Source organism: Diabrotica undecimpunctata, chromosome 4 (genome assembly GCF_040954645.1).
Source record: "Diabrotica undecimpunctata isolate CICGRU chromosome 4, icDiaUnde3, whole genome shotgun sequence".
Classification (NCBI taxonomy): Eukaryota; Metazoa; Arthropoda; class Insecta; order Coleoptera; family Chrysomelidae; genus Diabrotica; species Diabrotica undecimpunctata.
The window spans coordinates 112,974,121-112,996,898 of NC_092806.1; the positions used below are offsets into that span (position 1 = coordinate 112,974,121).

Genomic DNA, 22,778 nt, shown 5'->3' on the forward strand with positions numbered 1-22,778 from the left:
GTTTTATCTAATAGTTTGTAATCAACTTGTAGTTAGAATTAGCAAAGAATGGTATACAGTGTGTAGATACTGTAAGGCAAAATAGACTCGCTGGCTATGAACTGATATCAGACAAAGAAATACAAAAATCAAGGCAGAAGTTTATTTCAAGAACAGAAATCTATTATCGATGGTGTTCCCCTGACTATGGTGAAGTGATATAGTGAATATAGTGAAGTGATAGTCTAAGCCTTATGCAGGAGCGTACATATACAACAATATATTGATATTGATGGTCCATTATCTATTCTTTAATAAGAGTATGCTTTACTCTTTAGTTACCTTTACTAAAATTGTAAAAAAGGTAATTTGTTCTAAAAGATGGCATCCATGTAGTTCACAGGCATACGAGGTAAACAAAAAGTAATACCATGCAACAGCATACATTCCTTGCGAAGAAGTTAGAAAAGATCAAATGGGTCATTAGCTCATAGCGCAGTGATTTTTTTTTATTTTTGCATATAGCCATAAAGATAAAAAAGACATAGATTTAAAGTACTTTATTGCTTTTAAAAATATGTCCCACCAAGATCGATACACTTTTGCATTCGTTCAAACCAATTAGTAAAACAGTTATATTAGTTCCGTAAAATTCATTCATTTTATTCGTAAATAATATTTTATTCGTTCCGTAATATTCATTTTATTCAAGTTATATTAGTCTTCAGTTGACACCTGCAAAATTGCTGTTTTAAAGGCATCGATAACTTCTTCTGGCGACTGGAATCGCTGCCCACGAATTGAATTCTTGATGGAAACGTGAAGAAGTCGTTGGGACTTAGGTCGGGGCTATACGATGGATGAGGTAACAATTGGATGTTTTGAACTTTTTGAGTAAATCCAAGATTCATCGCCACTAACAATAGTATAAACGTTTTTTGAGCTTCCTTTATTGAACCGTTTCAATGTTTTTTGACACCAATTTACGCGAACCGCTTTTTGCTTTTCTGTGAACAAATGAGGGATCCAACCGGAAACCAACTTCGTAACACCCAGTTCTTCATGTAGGATCTTTTGGATCGAGCTTTTTGAAATGTCCAAAGATGCTTCTATCTTCCGGTATGTTACACGCCGGTCATTCTTAATTACTTGACGAACCGCATCAATGTTTTGCTGTGTAACTGCTGTTTTGGGTAGACCTGGTCTGGATTCGTCGCTGAGAAAAATTATTGCTCGAAAATGTTCTCAGCTCATATCCATTTTTCGACCGACTTGCTAATTTCAAAAATTCACTGTATTACACGACTTTTTGTATTGCCATGAAACTCTTGACTATTGTCAACAAAAGATAGAGGTTACATTTATGTTGGAAGGTTTTATTGGTGGCGCCCTCTAAGCTGCTATATGTAAACTAAAAAGGCAAACCTCGTATGTAGTTTTACTGCATAATGTTGCCTACAGTACCCATTCCATATTTTTCAAAAAGAGGAGGCAACTAAAAAATGAGTCTACAGGAATTTTTAAATTTACCTAAGGTTATGCCAATACAAGAAATGATATTTAGAGTCCCTAATTAACATGCATGCAATACAGGGTTACCTAGTCATATAGGTGTATGTACAATGAACAGATCCAATTTATAATATATTTGTCACGATGTCTGGCATATAGTGCGTCTGTGTTTACAATCAATTTGTTCTTTTCTCTGCTGTAAAATGTGAGATGTGTTTATGCTTAATACGTAAAATTACTTAGAATTCTGTAGTAAATTAAAAAAAAGTATATATATATATATATATATATATATATATATATATATATATATATATATATATTAAAATCATACAACCCATTTTAAAATTCCTCCAATTAAAATTTCTCTTTGTCGATTTAGTTATATTTCAAAACTTCTGACAAAACGAAATTCCAATATTAGAAAATTCGTGTGGGTTCCCCGTTCGGCAGTTCTGAAATGTCAGCAAAAACTTCACGTGTTTCCTTTATACAGTGACTTTTAATTGCTCCATTTTCCTGAACGTAAACAAAATACTTGTAACATTAATTAGGATCCATGTCACCAACATCGTTGTTTGTCCAAATAGTGTCCGACAAGATACAGTGTTAATCACAGATAGCTCAATGTTGTGTTAGACTTTTTATAGCACTGTATTTAATTTAATATTATAGGTAACATTACTTTATACGAAAAAACTAAAAACTAAAAAACTGTTCTATATTTTTGAACGTTTTCCCTTTTTTTCTTGAATTTTGTCTTCACTGGTTTTGATGGAATTTCAGAACGCACATACATATAGGTGTATTTTAAAAAAGTGGTAAAAAGACACTTATAAAATACATATTTAGTTAATCTGTAACGTTTTCATTTTTCTAAGAGACTATTTTTATTACGTCTAACTACGCCGTATTTTTAGTTCCCCTATAATTAATTTCGTCTGTGTTTACTCTAGTTAGAAAGTACATAAGTAGTATTTCTGCCGTGTAAACAATTTTGTATTATAAACACAGACGCACTTTCTTTCTCGTACTTATTAAATATGTTTATATTAACATTTACTTTTAAGTTGTCTGACTAAAGGGTATATAAATATCCAGATGCTTAGATTTGAGGCATATCAAAGCATACGATGGATACGATACTTTTTACGAATAAATTTTCATTTATTTCGGTAATTATGAAGTTACACATAATTATAAAGTTCGTTTATGTATTGAGTTTATTAAGTTGTTACGTCCTATATAACGTAATAGCTTCTTTACTTTAAATTTCCCTAATTTTCAATCACATTTCATGTTCTCTTTTCCTCGTTTTAAATAATTTATATTAATATAACAAGACTTTATTTTTGTTCTGTTTTGACTACCAAATTTTTGGATAACCCCGGTATCTTAATATTTCAATATCCATATATCCGATCTTAAATAATTTTCGTATCTATATCCCTACTACTTGGAATTACGAATGTTTAAATATTTCGTTCCAAAAGAAACAGGCATTTTTCCGCCGCTAACGCTCACTCCAGCAAGGTTTTTTTAGATCTAGATCCTTTAGCGATGCTTGGGTCTCTACCTGCGATAAAAATGAAATAGCAATAAATCCATTCACCAGGCTCAATTCCAAGATCCATGGAATACAACTAATCCACCACCAGGTACATTCCACATCTAATGGAATACAAAACCAATGGTGTAATAAAATCCTCCATTCCACCAGGTATTAATTACTAGGAGACCTGTAGCAAAATCGTCAACATCATCAACTTTTCATCCAGCAGCCCTACATACAAAGCAGTATGCTAAAGTGTTTCATTGCGACATTTTTCTTAAATATTCAGGCTGTTAGTCACTTTTTTTTCTTTGTTCGGTCACTTTTTGAGGCCTTTGGCCACTTTGTGTAGGACTTGCTGCAACATAGAGCCAAGTCTATTTCTTTATTAATTAAAACGCTTGTTTAAATTTTTGGGTTATGCTTTGATCTCCCTTGTGATCGTTTTTGCTATCATTATTTGTCTTAAGGACTAGCCAAACTACCTCTAAGAAGAGCTAGCCGGGATAGTGATTTCCATGACGTGTCTTTGTTATGGTGGTGATGAAAATTAGATACTTTAGCTAATGTTGACCTCCTTATGATCTTAAATAAATAGTGGATTTCAGATCCACGTGTATTCTAACATGGTTATAACTTTACAACGTCTATTATACAGAATTAAAAAGCTTTTTCAGTTGAAAAGTTATGGTCCATACTCAACTTTTTTTTCATTTTTGGAAATTGAAACAGTAATTAATTTTTTTTAGGATTCACCTTTTTTCATCTATTGCGTGACCGCAATTTATTAAGATACTAGTTTATTGTTGTCTGTATATGCAAATTTTTAACAAAAATGAATAAATAAATTTTTTTTGAGATTTATAATTTTTTATGATTTAATTTTATTGGCTGCTTTTTGCATTATATAATTAAATATGGTAATACTATTAGTTTGGTTTGAATAATGATTTGATATATTTTATATCGAATTTGAATCCTTCTTAAGATTTATTGGGACCCATTTTCCAGTTTCGTAGCATACAATATTTCTTGGTTTTCTTGGTTAATCTGTTATCTTTTATTATTCATATTTATACCCACCCCACTGACGACTTCGATAATGTATTAACGAGGCCTTCGTATTAGTCCTTGTGTTATAATTGGCTTATTACCACCTGAATCACATTTTGAATGTTTCAAATCTTCCATCTACTAAAGATTCTAGAATTTTAATGTATGTCTAAGGAATATCCATGTTGGCCAGATGCTAATGATAGTACGCTATTTTTCGGTAATAGTATTATTATACCGCTGAACTAGACAAGTTATTCATTATATGCGACAGTGTTTAGTGGATTCTATAAAACACAAGTCACTATGATTGTTTGATTGTTTTTCACTCTCTGTTGCCGTATCTTTTAGCTCCTTTAACACATAAATAGACTTTATGTTGTCACGCTTATTGAAAAGTAATGTCTTGGATTGTTACATTACGTTATGTTTATATAGAACTAATTTTGTAACCGACTTTTGTTTTTAAAAAATAATGATAAACAGTATAGGTAAAAATCTCGTGTGTGCGCCCTTGCATGTATATTCTCCTAATATAATAATAATATTTATTATATTTATATCCTTGTTGAGTCCTTTATGTATGCGTCAGCAAACAAATATCTTGCATCAAACTGAAAACCATCAACAGTCGTTTTCTTCTATGTATTAAAAATTTGGTACAATATATATATTTGTTCAGCATTCGTATATGTAGCAAGAGCAGCAATGACTGAACTAAATGGGGTCTGGGGTAATCGTAATATTACTATGACAAACAAGAAAAGACTCGATTCAACTCTGTTTTTTTTATATTTTACTATGCATGTGAGACACTGACAGTCATAGAATCCGATAGACAACTGCTTCGAATTTCATGGATGGCTCGCCGTACGAATATCTAAGTTCTGGATGAAATTAAACCTAATCATCGTCTCTCTAGTACTGTATACTCTAAAAGTTCTTTGGTCATATCCATCGAAGTGATCAAAAATGGAGCGGTTGGTAGTCCAAGGAAGGCCACAGACTCAACGCCAACGCGGAAGGTCTCCATAGAGATCGGCAGACATTACAAAAAATCTTCTCAAGCAGTATACTGAGGTAGTACATTTAACAAATGACTGTAATCAGTGGAGAAATCTCATTAATCGGACTATCCGAGCCGCTGAAGCTCAATGATGAACCACAACACATCTGCCACGATATTAATGACTATGATGATAATTCTTATAATATGTTATTTAGCACTTCATCCAGTTTTAGTCAATATTATCTTCCACTAGTATTTCTATTCTTCCACAAAATTTAATAGATTGGGCGTAAACAACCAATAATTTAAAAGTGGTAAGACTGATGCACGAGTATAAAAAATCTACTCAATAGATACTGGTATTGAACTCTCATTAACTGTATAACTGTTAAAATATACGACACATATTTAAATGTTGTACATGCTTAAAACTAATGTTTTCATTGCCCGTATCTGTTTTAAGTTTTGTTCATAATTAGTTTTTTGTCTTAATTTAAAATTTACTCCAAGTAAATCCAAGATCACTACGACAACTACGGAAAAAAACAAAACTATAAATAAAATTATTCCTCGTATACAAAATATCTCTGTCTTTCTGCATTTTATATGAATCCGGCAACCTCACCGGCCGTCTTTCTTGTATTTCCCCGTCGCCGCCAGCTCTGTCTAAAGCCCCACTCCGTCGCTCTTTCACGTCTCGGTACGTTCTCAATTCGGCATGTAATGTTAAGGTTAATGTAATTTAAACGTGGAGTGTCGCGAACTACGGGTTACCGAGTCAACAAAGAGACGCCATTTTCACGAGTTCGCTGAGATAAAGCAAAGAACAAGAATTGGCGAGCGAATACTACGAGATGGTCGAGGGGTGGTGTTGAGACGTTTCGTAAAAAGATAGTTTATTTAGAATAAACACTGTATATTTATAATATATAGATTTTACAAAGAAGTAAATTACCTAAAAAAATTATTTTTGTTAATTCTTTTTTCTTTAAAAATAATAGTATTTTAACACATAATCATACATTATGATTTATTTTGCGCGGTTATATGAAGTAATATGTGGTAATATTAATAATAATGACACTTCAAAAAAGCTTCATATAATTCCTAATTAAAGCAGCTGTTTTTTTAATATATCAGAGGTCTCGTTTAACCGACAAGATGAATATTAAAGCTGAGACTCTCTGATTATCAATAGATTGCAGCCTGGAAACTGCTCTACCACGTACATTTTGTTGTTATTGTCAATTAGGTGCAGAAGGAATTCGTTTTTAAATATGTTGCTTATTTCTTTTACTAGTAAGAACTAATCCCAGCGCAAACCGATAATCTCAACGGAAAAATGGGCTCATGCGACTTTCATAGCAAACTACGATTTCCTAGTAGAATCATATTGTTTTCAGTCTTTCGACTCTCGTAACTCAAAGATATATATATCGTTGGCACCTTTGACTTAGTCTAAGCCGGAATCTGAACCTGCGGTTACTCTCGTACTGGGCAGGATTAATATCGCCACGATGACTCATCAGTAGAGTAAAACCTACGACGCTCTGAACCTTGCTCACTTTCTTTATCTATGGGTGGAATAACTCTTGGCGAATTCATCACCTGCTTGGCTCGAAAGAAACGATGAAATCCTATAATTTCTATAATAGCAGTCAATATTAATAACTTGTATTTAACCGAATTGAAAGCTATAAGGATAAGTAAAAGAAGGGCCATTAAAGAGTGCTGCTAAACATTTTACAATGGTTTTTTATAAAGGACAAGTAAACCGAAGACAGTTTCACGATATTTAGGTATTCAATTTGAAGACAAATTATGTAGTCCTTATATTGACAAAAACAATTTAGGCGGAAGAGCAGGGTTATGTTCCAACTTTTCTCTTCAAGGATTTCCAATATATGATTGCTTTAGTCTAATATTACTGACGATATTTAATATATTATATATTTAATATACCCCTATTGGAAATAACATAAATTACTTTTTTATGTACTTAAAAATAATATGAAAGTACGACGACCATAATAGAACAGTCAGGATTGTTTTTAACGTAAAAGCTGAAATGCAGCAACATATTTTCGCAGTTACTTTTTTTATTATCTGAGAAACAAGGACGTACATAAATGGGTTTTGTTTGCAGAATAATTTCATCTTCCAATTATTTAGTAATTTTAACCTCCTTGAGTTATATGATTGATAGAAAGAACATAAGGAAACGATACCGTCACTGGATCCCTCTCTAATTAGACCAACAATAGCCTCTTACGTACGGCTCTCGAATTATAGTCAATGGCCCAATGAAAAAAATCGATTACTCCGACCACAATGACGTGTGCCAGGAGACAATGTAATGGAACCAAATACAATTAGAGCTTCGGCCCTCGAATCCAGCAATTTGCGATCTTTTAAAAAACCTACACGCGGTTTCGTAAGAAAAGAGAACGAGCGGAGGGTTGGCGTATATTAACTGGTTCATTACAAGGAGGGGTAAAAGAGAATTGAGAAAAACTTGTGTAATTGCTGCTTGATTAAAGGCCTCAGCATGAGCCCTGGTGGAGGGTTGCGCTCGGGTTATTTTGCATCGTTGTGTGATTATTATTATGGGGGTGGTGTTGGCGAACACTCAAAAGAACAAACGTTTGAAGGTTTGGTTCGTTATGGGAAAAACGTGAGGAGCCACTTTCATCGGCGTATGATGAGATGCGAAAAAAGATTTTGGACTGATTAAAGATTTGCATATTGCAAAAGATTTGCATAAGTTAGTAGGTTTACAAAATTCCTTTTTTACATATCTATATATTTTTATAAATTTTAACAACTTTCATTGAGCCTTCATCATGTTTCTATTAATTATTTAAAGATTTTTTTGTGTTTGTGATTAATTTTTCTTTACTTTTCTTAGTATTCTTATTTTAGGTTTATTACCAAATTTAACTATGTCTTCTACAAAGAATAATAAATATAAATAACGATATAAGCACTAATATGATAACTATTATGCGAATGAGGCCGAATCGAATGCAAACATATCGAATCAATTGCATTTATATTAAGAACATAAACTAAGGTATCATAATATCAGCTGCTTACTAAATTTCTGCTGTTCTGCTGATATATTTTTTGATTGATCCATATTAAGTACTGTCTGTTTTTTTTAGTTTTTATAAAGAAATATGAAATAGGTACAGGTAATGATTCGTTATATATTAACAAAATAGGGTTACCTTTGTGTGGCATTTTCCACAAAGCCTCCGCACACGACGACTCCCTCAAAGAAAGCGTTTTGGCTGCTGAAATAACTGGAGAAAACCCGCCCGGAGTCGGGACGGGTCCGGATGTGGCTCCCAGGTTGACCTCTTGGGATTGCCTGTAAAAAAGAAGGACATCAATAAAAAATAAATAAAACGTAATATTCAAATTCACATAGCGACTAAAAGCAACAAGAAATAAAGTTGTTGTTTTTTTGAAATCATTTTATTAAAATTATATAACATATTTTCAACGTTTTATTCACACTTAAATGTGTATATCCTTACTTCACTAAACCTTTTTTTAGATTGTGCCTATCGAAAGTCATTATAAACTATAAATTATTTCGTCACTCCTCAAATCATCCAACGAACAAATTTACTTTAGTAGTAACAAATTTTCATGTTAAATCTAAAACTAAATTTTTAGTTTTGTTTAAAAAATGCATCTTCTGGTCAATTTGATAACGCCAATTACGAATATACAAGAATTTTTAAGGTTCGGCTTAGAGAAACCGAGATATTGACAATAAAAACCAGCTTTAATGGAATTTTGAACTAAACATACTCTCTTATGAGACAGAAAATAAAAATTGAGTGTTAACTAGTTTAAAAATGAATAGGGTCAAATAGATAATTTTAAGGAAATGAGTCACTATATGCTGCATTATACTGCATTTAAGCCTGTTGTTGTCCATATTTAGCCATAAGGCCCACACTTCCTTTAAGGCGAAAATTTACTCATCCCAGATACGTACGTTAGCAAAAGAAATCAGCTCTGGTGGGACTCTTTCGGTTTTATCGAGCCCTAGATGACTTGGTCCATCAGAATATCTCCCAAAAATTTTCTTATGCTTCACTGCTTTCTGCAATGCTATCCAATCTCCATTGTCTCCAAATTTGTATTTCCAGATCTCGGTACTTGGCGATTGTTTCGTTGTATTGAACACGCATATTATTATTCTTAGATATCGCTACATCTATGACTGTTTGCCTAGTAAGTTTATTAACTAGTATAAGATCGGCTCTATTATGCGCCACTGGTTGGTCTGTGAGCACAGTGCGGTTCCAGTCAAGTTTATAGTTGTCGTTTTTAAGCATTTTATCAGGGACATATTGATAATAAGGAAGATGGTCAACTTGGAGAGGTCGCAGTTTGATAGCTAGTTCTCAGTAAAGAATCTTTCCTACTGCGTCATGGCGTTCTTTGTAATCAGTTCCGACAAACGTCTGGTAGCTCCCGCAAGGTGTTGGATGGTTGCTTGGGCTTGACATCCATATCGGCATTTGTCGTTTGGGACCTGAGGGCCTTTGACACAATATATTTTACGTGACTTTTAGTCGGAATAACCGGATTCTAAATGGCAAGTAGGAAACTCTCTGTCCCAGAAAACATCTTTCCCGATGTCAACCAATAGTTCCCCCCTGATTTGTCGTCATATTCTTGGCTGATCTCATTAAGGTGTCACCCGTACAGAAGTTTATTCATCCAAGTGCGCATTTTTTCATGCTTAGTCAGGTGTAATTTGTAAAAAGTTGGAAGACAAGTAATTGGGTGGTACTTAAGCTTGTTATTATTCCAGATTTAGCCATACGGCTCAAAAGGATTGAGCTCTGGTGGGACTCTTTCTGTGTTATCGAGTCCTAGGTGACTTGGTTTGCTGGAGTATTTCTGCTGGAGCATCTGTTTTATGTTCGCTAGGAGGTTTTTGGGAATAACACCAGTAGTAGATAGAATAATAGGTACTGTCTGAGTACTTTCCAAGTTTCCATTGTCTCCTGATTTGTATTCCTAAATCTCTATACTTGGCTATTTTTTCGTTGTATTTAACACGCAAATTATTGGTGTTAGGTATCGCCACATCAGTAAGTGTTGTATGCCTGATAAGTTTATTAACTAGTATGAGATCCGGTCTATTTTGTGCCACTGGTTGGTCTGTGAGCTCAGTGCGATCAAAGTATAGCTTGTAGTTGTCTTTTTCAAGTATTCTGTCAGAGTTGTCCTTTTGGACTTGAGGATTTTTAACAATATATTTCAGGTACTTTTTTGTTGGAATAACCTGATCCTGAATGGCAAGTAGGAAACCCTCAGTCTCGGGAAATAGTTCGACGCTGTATTGTCGACATATTCTTGGCTGATCTCATTGAGATGTCTTCATGCAGAGGTTTACTCATGCAGGTGCGCATTTTTTCTTGCTTAGTCAGGTGATTTATTATTATTATACTTTTTACTACTATTATTTTTTCTTAATCTATTTTTATATGACATCGCTTTCTTTTCATAAAAATAAAGATCCAGCTCTATTAAGGTATCTATATTTCGATTGATGCTCCTTTTTAACGCAGCCCTCTGTTTTAAGGCTTTTCAAAGTAAATGTTTTGTAATTTATAAAAGAAAAAGCATCGTCAAAGACTTAAAGGTCTTTATTTTGACAGAACTTATGATAAAATGTTTAACACTGATAAGTTATTTACACTATTTTCTTAAAACTTTATGTGTATTATGTCCTTCCTTCTTACTCTTTTACTAGTTTCTAATAGTATAAATATAGAAGTGAGTCGATCATTTCTAGTTTGAAAAATAGTGTTGAACAGGTTTACATGAGTTCAATATAGTTTTCTTTTAGTAGTTTGATACTCATTCCATTTTTTTAACGGAGGTTAAAAAGGTTAGATTAAAGGTTTATTAGTTTTTATTCTTTGAATAGCTCTTTCTATTTCATTTTTATAAACATGAAGGCTCTCCCCTATATTTGAATTTCTTTCGGCGATGCATATTTCTTCTAATTTTGAACCTTTTCTTTTGTTTCCTATATAGCGTTATCTTCTTCCTATGTTATTATTGGAGTAACTTAGTTTTTGAATAACCCGTTTCTTTAATTTCTTTAGGTATGTTAAAAGTATCATACATTTCTTCAAGATATTCTATTTCTATACATTTGTCAAATAGCCATGTTTCTCTTAATTCTTTAATTTGTTTGATTATCTATATGTCCCTTAATTGTCCCTTAATATAATATTGTTCCTTAATTTTGTTTCGTATTTATTTTTATATCGTTCTCTCTTTTCCATTATTTTAAAAATTGTCTCAATCATCCATAGTATACTGTCGTGATTTGTTGTGTTCCTTAATGGATCGATTGTAGTTGAGGTAATTTTCATTTTTATGTTCCCACAGGATCTTTAATTCTTTACTTTTCTTTAATACTTTTCTATATTCTTTTTAAACCAATTAGTTCTATACTTTTTCTTGAATCTGAATATTAATGTTATTTAAGAAGTTTTTGGTCTATTCATCATATCACGGTTTTAGTATTCATTCTCTTTAGTCTCATTTTAAGTAATCAAATTTAAGAGCCTTCTATGTCCTTAATACATTCTACTTTGGTGTTCGTCGATTTTGAAGAATACATTTGTATGATATTTAAACTAAAAGGTGTAACTCTAAATTTTAGTTGGACTCTGTATCAATTTGGCCTGCTTTTATCTCCATAGAAGAAAATCCTGTAATTAATTACCATCGACTTCACTACACCCAAGAATGTCCGTTTTCATTTGTTGCGTTTCTTGTAAGATAAAACAGTTCTTCGTACCGATATATTGCTAATACCGATTTTCAAGTTGACAACTTATAGGACTGTATCTGGGTTATTTGTAACTTTTTCACAGCGATTTGGATCCCTGTTTACGACCTGCTGTCTTTTTCTCTTCTGGGCCTTAATCTTAGACAACCAAGATCCGCAACTATAACTTAACATTCATGTGACAAAATAAACTCTTTTAACTCTTTGAAATGCCACTACGTTAAAAGAGAGACAGCAAATGTTTGGAAAAAATTAACCTATAAATATCCGAATGTCTTCGCGATCGAACACTACTGCCCCAAAATTTTCTTTCACCAAAACGAAAGCAATCATCTTTAGTAAAACTACAAAATAGCACATTATAGCACCAAAATTCTACCCCTAAAGAATTTAACAATAAGTTATTCAGAATCGATTAACTTCTTGAGAGTAATACTGGATAATCAACTTTTAACATGGCGGAAATTTTAACATTCCAACAAAATCAAAGATTAGTTCAGTTACTCTGGGTGAATTTACATTGCGAGATAAGTGTAAATGATAAAGCTGACATATTGGCAAACAATGGAAGTGAGAATCCATTAACAGCCATCATAGTTACCTGTGTTCATACTCATTTAAAATTTTAAGAACAAAATCAGAACAAAATGGTAAACATTTGAATAATTCAAACTCTAATTCTTCTTCTTAAAGTTCCATCTCCTATCGGAGGTTGGATATCATAACGGCTATGGTCACTTTGTTGGCTGCTGCTCTGAGAAAACTCTAATTAAGAACTATTAAACAAAGTGTGTTGTGGAAACTTTCTGCTAAGAGAAGAGACCAAGTGATCATATCTAGATTTCAACTGGGACATACAAAGATAACCCATGCTTTTATATTAAAGAAGCAACCTCCTCCGATGTGTTATGTGTGTGATAGTGAACTAACAGTGGAACATATATTAATAGACTGTTCTTAAACATGTACTAGAACGACAACAACAACCATTACTTAATACCTCAAAAAAATGTTTAAGTGAAAATAATTCATCTAAAATTTTTAATTTTTTACATGCCATAGGACTGAGTAAACAAATTTGATATTACCTTTCTGTTTTTCTTTCACATTTCATGTAAATACAGTTTAATGCTAATAACCCTTTGAGATTGAAGCAAATTGTAAATTAAAAACTGTCTTCGAACCAGCTAGGTTCTTTTATTTAACTAGTACATTTTCTTTGTCCTAAGACTTAAATATCATTAACTAATATCTCCCATCTTTATGTAGAGAAGGTTAAATTAGGAGTTTTTTGGTTATTTCGTATTTGGATCTTTCAATTTATTATATAGTAATTATTATCGTTTCTCTTTTATTTATGTTTTTATAATTATCTGCTTTAAGTTACACCCTTAGCTAATTTTTCCAATATTTCCAAATGTTTGGTTTTCTATTAATTAAAGGGCAATACTAATTTTATTATGTAGGTTCCCACACCTGTTTTATAAAAAACTGAATACTTTTTACCTTTAAAAAAATGGTTGTGTTACAAAGCATTGCTGTTTAAATTAATTGATTAGGTATCTTAAACAACGGTATTCACTAAACAGCTGTCAGAATATTCCTACAACATCATACATTAAAACCAATTTGTCAAATTTGAACAGCTGGATCATTAACATTCTTGTAGCCATTAAACTTTGTTACATGGAATAAACAAAAAAAGGTATCAAGACATACAACGATAACGTATACCGTCACCCTAAGTTCCGCAACCACCTAAGGTCACCTGAAGAAGAAGCTGATTTCAATTTATGAATCATAAACAGAAACAAAATAAATCATTGACACCAGTCATCCCATGTCAAAATATTCACTTATCACAAGAGTGTAAAGGTGAATATCTTACTCAGCCCAGCGGTGTCTTTGTGATCGTTATGCCATTGTATGAGATCGAAAAAAGGTGCTGGAGGGTAACACCAGGACCGGTTTTTGTAAATTTTCAGTAGATTGACGGATCAAAAGTACCTTAGAATGTATGTACATAAATATTTATTAGGTATATCCCTTATCCGTAAACTTAATTCATATTTTGAAAAAGTAGAGCCAAAAGAGTAGGAAAAAAATAATGTTTCAAGGTTATGTATCTGAAAAGTGAAAACTTGTGAATAGAATTCCACTGTTGAAAATTTTAAACTTTTTACCTTTTATACGTAATTGTTTAAAATAACTAGGATCGGTATTACAAAAGTAATGGGAAAATAGATGTATATGAATGAAATAGAATTAGAGTGGGATGGATAAAGTGGAAGGAAGCGAGTGGTGTGTTGTATGACAGAAAGATTCCAATAAAACTGAAAGGAAAATTCTATAAAACTACTGTAAGACCAGAGATAACGTACGGAATTAAATGTTGAGCAATTAAAAAAAAATAGGAACAACGAATGCATGTTGCGAAAATAAATAAAATAAATAAATAAAATGCATTTTTAATGTGGACACGTTGATTGCCCGATATGAAGAATTGTTGATTTTCTAGTTCCTGGGAGGAGTTAAGGAAGAAGACAAAGAAGAACAGGTGGGAGGAGCTTAGGAAGAATATATCGATAAAAGGGATTAATTTTGGTATTAGCCAAAATAGAAAGGTATGGAGAAGTTAAGAGAAGAAGAATGAAAATTATGAAAAACACAACTGAGTTCTATTCTTAGCAAGAATTCATTCTAATTTCATTCGGAATTATCTGTGTTTTGTCATTATTTTTACATATCCAAATCACGTTAGCTGTCTTTTTTATTGTATCATTATCATTCTAGCTTTACAATCCTGTGTGGGTCCTACCCTCCTCAAGAATTTCTCTCCAGTCGTCCCTTCGTCCAGCTCATAGTTCCTGAGGTTCTGTAACATATGCTTTTTACAGGAAGAGGTTGTTGGCCTCTAGCCCAACCCCCAACCTGGAGGACCAGATACTCTTCTGATAGGGTTGCCATACCTTAGTCTGTTTTGGTTCGCGGTTGGAATTTTTATTTCTCAGCTACCCACCGGTCCTAGGACCGGTTAGGGCGTTCCCCTATCCATCACCTTGGGACGCGCCCGATGGGAGACAGACAACTCCACACGAAGTTTCTCTTTACTTGTATTGAAGTTCATTTTAATTACAATTTGTATTTGTACGTTTCTGACCCTCCGAAATTTCGATCTAACTTAGCTTTGTCTCCAACAGCTCAAGTAAGTTTGTTTCTCTTAGTATGGTAACGTTGTATGCTCCGTAAAGTGTAACATTCTAAAATATACTTCTAAATTTATGTGGTGTAGATATGTTTATATTTTTCCCATATGTCTCTTTTTTATTGTATAAGAGAATTTTAAATTCGTGTCAGCATTGAAATGGGATACCGTTTTCGCTGTTTACAAACTTTTACAGCATCTTCAGGCTCTCAAGAAACTAAGGCTGAAATATATGGTGTTTATAAACAAATGTGTATATGACAAAACAAGCAAACAATAATTATTATTTGAGTAGTACAGAGGACTTAATCAATAGTCAGTTAATTATGACAAATAGATAGAATAATATAGAATAAAAATATATATGTGTGCTTTCAATTTATATTAGATATTTAGATTCCATAGACCAGCTTCACTCTGATGTTAACTGTATGAGTCATTTTCAATAAAATAAAATAATGTAAGATAAATGAATAAAAGAAAATACCTTCTTTCGTAGATTACTGACATATTTATATGTATGTCAGTAATAATGACATAGTAAGAAATAACGGAAATGGGAATGTAACTGAAAGAAGGAGAGGCAGGCCAGCGGCAGAAGTGGTTCGACCAAATATAAGCATATGGAAGAAATCTAAGAAAAACCATAGAAGAGATGAAGGAATTACCAAAGAATAGAAGAGAGGGGAAAATGGACAAATGATTTATACTCCGGAAGCTGAAAGAGTATGAGGAGCGAGAGAAAAAGAAAAGGTTTATTTTAAGTAGTATTGGGAATTTTTGTAAGTACTTAGTCTTCAATAATACGAATCATTGTATTTGAGAATTACGCTATGTTTAGGCAATAATTAGACAATAGTTTTATCAAACCGTAATTCAAAAATTACACTTTTCTTAACCTCTTGGTAGTCTAACCACGTATCATTAATTTACTTTTCAGATACAAAATAACTACGTCGTCGATCCACCCATTTTCTTCACTACAGTGTACCGTAGGTACATGTTCGTCATTCTCCCTTCGACTTTCGTCTTATTTTTGCAATGAGGCTTTCTCCAAATGAACCTCTGCAGCTTATCAATTGTGTTGTTCCTGAACAAGAATATATTTGTTCTTGTTCAGTAAGTATGCAATTCTAGTCACAGGTTTAATAAACTGCCGTTGTGGTTTTCGTTTTAGATGAAGATGTTCCTCCTATAATCATATAAATGGTCGATTTGGTTAAAATTTGCCAATGAATAGTGAAAATATCACTTACGTTTAACTTGCCAACTTTGTAAAACTTTTAGTTTAAAACTTTTAGATTTCATTGGTTTTTCAGCTGCATGAGTAAAATTGACGCACCTAAAACTCTACTTTGTATGTGTATCTCCATATTATTCTTCTAAAGGTGCCTATCTTCTAGTGATGATGGCGACCACATTGACTCATCTTATTCCATTCACAGCAGCTCGAAATAGATCAGTTGACATTAGACCAGTTTATTTGCTAAGATTGGCCAGTCAAGATAGACGTCTAAGTCTAGGGCCTCTCTTGCTCTCAATCTTGCCTTGTAGAATCGACTGTAGAAGTTGGTATTTACTATTACGCATAATGTGGGCGAAGTAAGCAAATTTTCTGTTCTTTACGGTGTTAATAATTTCTATGTCTTTTCTTAGCCTCTGGAGAGTAGTTACGTTAGTTGTGTTGTGTATATATAAGACCCTTAACATACGATGGTAGCACCACATTTCAAATGCCTCTAATTTTTTATGGCATCTTCTATAAGACAGTAAGACAGCTTTCTACTCCGTAGATGAGGATAAGTTGCAGAAAATATTCCTAAGACCGTTAAAAGAGCTCTGGATTTTCCAATTCCAGTAATTTCGTAGCTATGATCCCAGGTATCCTTAATATTGCAACCCAAATAGCATATTTTCTCCACTCTTTTTAACGGTGTATCATTTATTGTAATTGGAGCGTTTATCTTGTTGTTGTAACGACCATTATTTTTGTCTTCTTACAATTTAGTTTTATATTTGTTACATGTTTCTACAACACTATCATCACCTTTGGAGCCCTTCGTACTATCTGCCAGCTATACGGTATCGTCTACATATCTAATATTGTTTATAAGTTAGTCTTTTACTGCAATACCATCTTCTGATTCGTCCAAGGCTTCTCTAAAGATGTTTTTAGAGTATATGTTAAATAATGCTGATGACAGTACGCAAACCTGTCTAACTAGTTACTTGACTGTAAAGATCTCGGACAGTCCATTTTCGAATCGCTTTGTCGGAGATATAAGTTTGAGATTAGCCTTATATCCTTACCTATCATGTCCTAATGTTTTCTCAGGTAATTCTCATACAATTCTAAAAAAGATTGAAAATAACAATCACAACCAAACTCAATCCAGTACACGTTATTGTTCACGTTTAACTGAATACCGTTTTGCTACTAAAGTATTCTCGTAGAGAATAAGTTGCTAAAGTCCAAGTTAAGGAATATAATAATCTATAGCATACAAATATTCGAACCTTGTAAAAAATATAAAGTACAAAACATTGACTACACGTTAAAAATATTTTTTGACGTGACAACGTCTTAAATTAGGTTGTGGCTCGGAGTCATTTAAGAAAAAGTGTAACGCCCGCTCACGTCTGTTACAGTGAGTCGCCGAACGAGAGAGAGGCCCGCCGGACCGGCGAATGCCTTGCGTCTCTCTCCCACTCAAACATGATCGGTCCGCTGCGCGCGGCACTAGAGAATTAGGCGCGTTGAATCGCTAAAGTTGAAAATCGTTGAAAGTATCGTCAGCTGTGTCTGTAGTGAAAATGTGGAGTGCTTAGATTCGTCATTTACAACAACTACAACAATAAAGGTAAATAGTTGTACACTAATATTTCATTATCGTAAACTATGATTGATTAATTGTTAGATTGACACAAAAGTTGTGAAACTGAGTTTATAGGTTATGTCATACTATTGACAAATGTTGATAGTGTTAAGTAAATTATTAGTTTAAATCACTCTGCAATCAATCGTAATTCAGTCGATTGAGAAGAAACCGCGCGTATTGCTAGTCAAACATTTAAAATAACAAATTATAACCTCTCACTCAAATAGAAATTAGTTAAGTTTAAGTTTACATGTACAATGTTTTAGTAAACAAAATATATTTCTATAGTTAAAATTTGTGCAATTCTTATTTTCATTCAATTCCTTGTTCCTATTGTGCAATTTAATAATATTCATATCAATAAATATTCTACCGAGAAAAAGACGTTGTCACGTAAAATCTTCGCCCGTAAAACCGACTTTACAGGCAACTGATTTTTTTTTTGTTCTGGTTCGCTCTAGTAAATATTCTTTAATGTTAAAGTATTTCTGGAAATATGATTAGATATCGCTAATCAAAGACAAGCTATTACATTTGGTCAAAATAGCGCTGTATGGTGTTTTGATTTTTCATTCCTCCATATGGACTGATTAACTAAAATCAAAACTTATACTGCTGCACTAAAAATTTGTTTTCGAGCAAAATTATTTGAGACTGTTGACTCATGACTGTTTAATATTTACTTATTTAAGTTATGGCATTTTGAAACATACCCCAATAACCTAAAATGTATACTTAGGGGGATATAAAGAAAATACCATACAGTAGTAGAATAGTGACATGTCAGCAATGATGTCATATTTACACAGTTCATCTTGTGTTTTGTGTAGATATAAAACAGTAGATCCATAGACTATAGATAGAAAACTGTAAATGTGTTTCAATAAAGTAGCCAAACTCGGTTCCTAGTTTTATTAAATACATTACAATGACAAAGTCTTTCATTTAATTCGATAATGACTTGACAGTCATTATGTTCTTGTTGTTTTAATAGAAATATATAGACTTTACACTTTCCCACCGAACTATATGCAGACTACACTCTCCCTTTAACACATTAACATTTCAACAAACTAATTAGTCATATATTGTCCTTTGTGTAAATTGACGCAATTTCACTTTCGCTTATACTTTTTATACTTCTACTCTTTTCGTCTACCCACTTGATAGGTAGAATAACTTCCAATTAGATCTATGACTTTATCCTACAAAAACAGTTTATGTATTTCATGACCGTTGACGACAACAAAAAAGAATCCCTCTCTGACTTCCGTCCTCTGTGATATATGAACATGAGTAGCATGAGATCTACGACAAGGATACTCCTTTGTTCTCGACGGGTGGTCAGTAACCACTGTAAGTAAATGAAGACAAATTTCAAACGTTCGGAACGTTATTTCTTTGTTGTCGTTGTACCGCTGATTACCTCTAACTGCAACTAGACATCTGAATTAAAACATCGTTTGTTTATTTGGCTTTATCGATTGTTGATATCGGTACGAGGAAACTATGAGCGATTGCATCGTGATGAGATTACAGCGCGGAGATACATTTAACAGTTAAATTAATCAGCGGTTCCTTCAATTAAACCGGATTATGAGTTACTAAATTCTTTAGAAAACAATAGAATTATATTCTTTAATTAGTGTCTTATTTAAAACCACCAGATACTTCTGACTTCTCTACTCTGCAACGTCTAAATAATTACAGAGACTTTCGAACCACAGCACAGAAAATAAAGTTAGATACAAGAAATTAAATTGAGAACAATTTTACATAACTGAAGAAAAACGAAAGGATATAAATCAGGGAAACGTACAAATTCGTAATACGAATAAGATGAACACTTGAGAAATATATAAAGAATAGACAAACGCGAAATTATAAAAGTCATATATTTCGCTCAAAGACTTTATATCGGAAATAAATGGTTGAGATCTATAAAACTAGGTTAACTTCAATGAAAGTTCAAGCTGAATATAGCCGCAAATGTCAACCATGGAACAAAATATTTCGGTTTGGCAGTGTTGGGATGTTTTTATAATACGTATGTTCTATGCTTCAAATATAAAGAGAGAAAGCTTTTAAAAAGTATATTTTGATTATATTGTAAATTCTGCAATTTTTAATTTATGTAAAACAATAACGTGTAAATATTTGTCTCTTTCGAGATTAATCGCAAACACCTGTTGCAATCTGGCAACTGCTGATTTGACTATTGCCAAATCTATCCGCTAATCTATCAAAAGGCAATTTCCAAAAAAAAATTATAGTAATTAACTGTAACTGATCTCCAAAGAAACAAATATTTACTCGTTCTTGTTTTATATAAATTAAACATTGAAGAAAGGTGAAAGAAATAATAAGTTAGACTTACTCACAATCAATTTAATTTAACTAATCGGACGACCGGTTTCGCTTTCTATAATATGCAAAGCATCATCAGGTCACGATACAAAGTTAAAATGCTGAAAACAATAATCCCATATTAGGGTGTTGTCTAATAAAGATAAAAAACATAGGTAGGTGATATAAATTATATAAATTACAGTAATTATGCCAATATTACATGTCTGTGGTTTTATAAATGAATAAAAATAATAATAATAAAATGTTTAAGCAGACAAGGTAAGACCCACAAATTGGTAACATCGTCTATTAAACTGTAATGAATCAATAAATAAATAAACATTACTTACATGCCGGTACTCTATTAATTGATGGTTGAAAGAACATGGTTCAAACTATCTTGGATTGTTGATTGGAGAATTCAGGTTAACTATTGTAATTGTTTAACGGTAAACTGGGAAGTTCTTGAGGAGACAGATTTTATCCAATGAAGTAGAGATAGGTGGAATGTATTGTTTGTTTTATGAAAGTAATGTTCTATACCATTAATTTCTTTAAAGTTATTTAAGTTTATTCTAGAGATATATTTATGAAATGTGTGTTATTTATTGAGATTTTATGTTTTGTTCTGGAAGGTGACAGTTGTAAGACAATGAATAGGAATGGATGTACAGATTGTGTGGGTGTGCAATTGTATAATCATGTAGTTATCAAAATTTCTTTGATAAAGTTGTTGAAATATCTGGCAAATTACTGCAAAGTCCAGAGATTTTTATGTTAAAATTAAATTAAGACACTTTTACACACACAGAAACACACAGAAAACACTTTAAAAACGGGGGACGAAACAAACATTTAATTTAAAATAAAAGGAGAGGATTTCAAAAGGACTACATTTCTTACTAGGAGACAATGAGTTTTTTATGTGCTGTATATCAGAATTTTAGAGGTAAACTTGACAAATGTAGGTTAAAGTGTGACAGTTCTTCTTCTATTTTAAATGCTGTAAGTTAAGTTATCCAGTTTATGAAGCAAGCTGATATTAATAAAAATCTAAAATTTTTTAATTTTAGATATCAAAGTTATTTGATGTGTTAATATTGGCATACTTTAACAAACTTTAAAAAATTTGATTTCAATGTAACAATATAAATAATTGTAATACTTATTCTATGATAACTAACTCAGCTTAGTCAAAGTTACAGAACAAACTTAAGTGATTATTTGTTAATTAAATTAAATTAAAATATGTACATTTGTATTGAAAATGTATAATGTATAACTAAATTACAAACTTTCTTTGAAAATAATTGTTGGTGTGATTCATCTGTCATGGTGTGTATAAGTATTTTTAAATATTTATTCCAATTCTGATATGTTAATATGGAAATGAAATAATAAGCTAATAAACCATTGTTGATAAAATTATTGATAAATTAAAGAAAATTAAAGAAATTGACTGAAATTAAGTATTCAAAGGTTAGTTGGTAATTTTAATATCTGACAGTTGGGACCGGAAATTGGTTATACCGACAGGTAAAAGGTTCTCTATTTAAACCGGTGTAAAGTAAAATTATTCTTATTTCAATTTTCCAATACCATGAAGAGGTATCATCACACCGACACGAACATTGGTGAGTTTGTACAATAATTTCTGTGACACTTTAACAATTTTAAATTTAAAACAGTTTATAGTTAAAATATAATATTTCTATTAGAAAATGTAGATTTGCTAATTATTAGGATTAACAAAATTCTATTTAATTAATACTGCCAGTCTGAACGAATTTACCATGTTGTGTTGGGAACAATCAAACCACGTGTTAATTTGAAATTAAATATTTTGTAAAATGAGTGTATGTCGCAACTGGATGGGGTGTAATAATAATTTTGGGTTAAATAAGTTGAGGTACCATACCAGTTCAATACTGATGTTTTATATAGTTTTAGGAAAATGTAGATTAAAGTAATATGTAAATGAATCCAGTGAACAAAAAACTTAATCAATGGGGACCGTATTTTAAACTTTATGTAGAAATTCAAATAATCTGAGGAGTATATCAATTGTATTTGAATGTATATGGGATACTTGAATAAAAAGTTTGACCATGATGTTGAAGTTAATTCCAGAAAATGTGCATGAAGATAATGGATACTGTATGGAAAACCTCATATAAAAGAAGATATTGGGTAATCAATTATATAAGTATATGGATTTTGGTGTGGAAAGCAGAAATGGAGTGAGATCAGGTAAAATTATTAATATTAAGTTTATATCAATACTGAGTATACAGGTGTGTACTCTAGTTCTAACTGTGCATTTAAAGTTTCAGCTGTGTGATTTTTTAGAGATTTTAATATTTCTAAATGTTCCAGGTTATTGAGTAATAAGCCTTTGTTAC

General features: G+C 32.2%; 1 protein-coding gene across 6 annotated transcripts in view; it reads right to left on the minus strand.

The window, feature by feature from the left end:
- The window catches only part of toy (paired box 6 protein twin of eyeless), a 187,478-nt gene that overhangs the window by 137,834 nt on the left and 26,866 nt on the right, over positions 1 to 22,778 (minus strand). For all 6 annotated transcript variants that reach the window (XM_072530020.1, XM_072530019.1, XM_072530021.1 and 3 more), the window contains exon 2: positions 8,336 to 8,478. In XM_072530020.1, coding sequence (XP_072386121.1) covers positions 8,336 to 8,348 — 13 coding nt within the window. In that variant the 5' untranslated portion in view covers positions 8,349 to 8,478. The remainder of the gene's footprint in view (positions 1 to 8,335; positions 8,479 to 22,778) is intronic.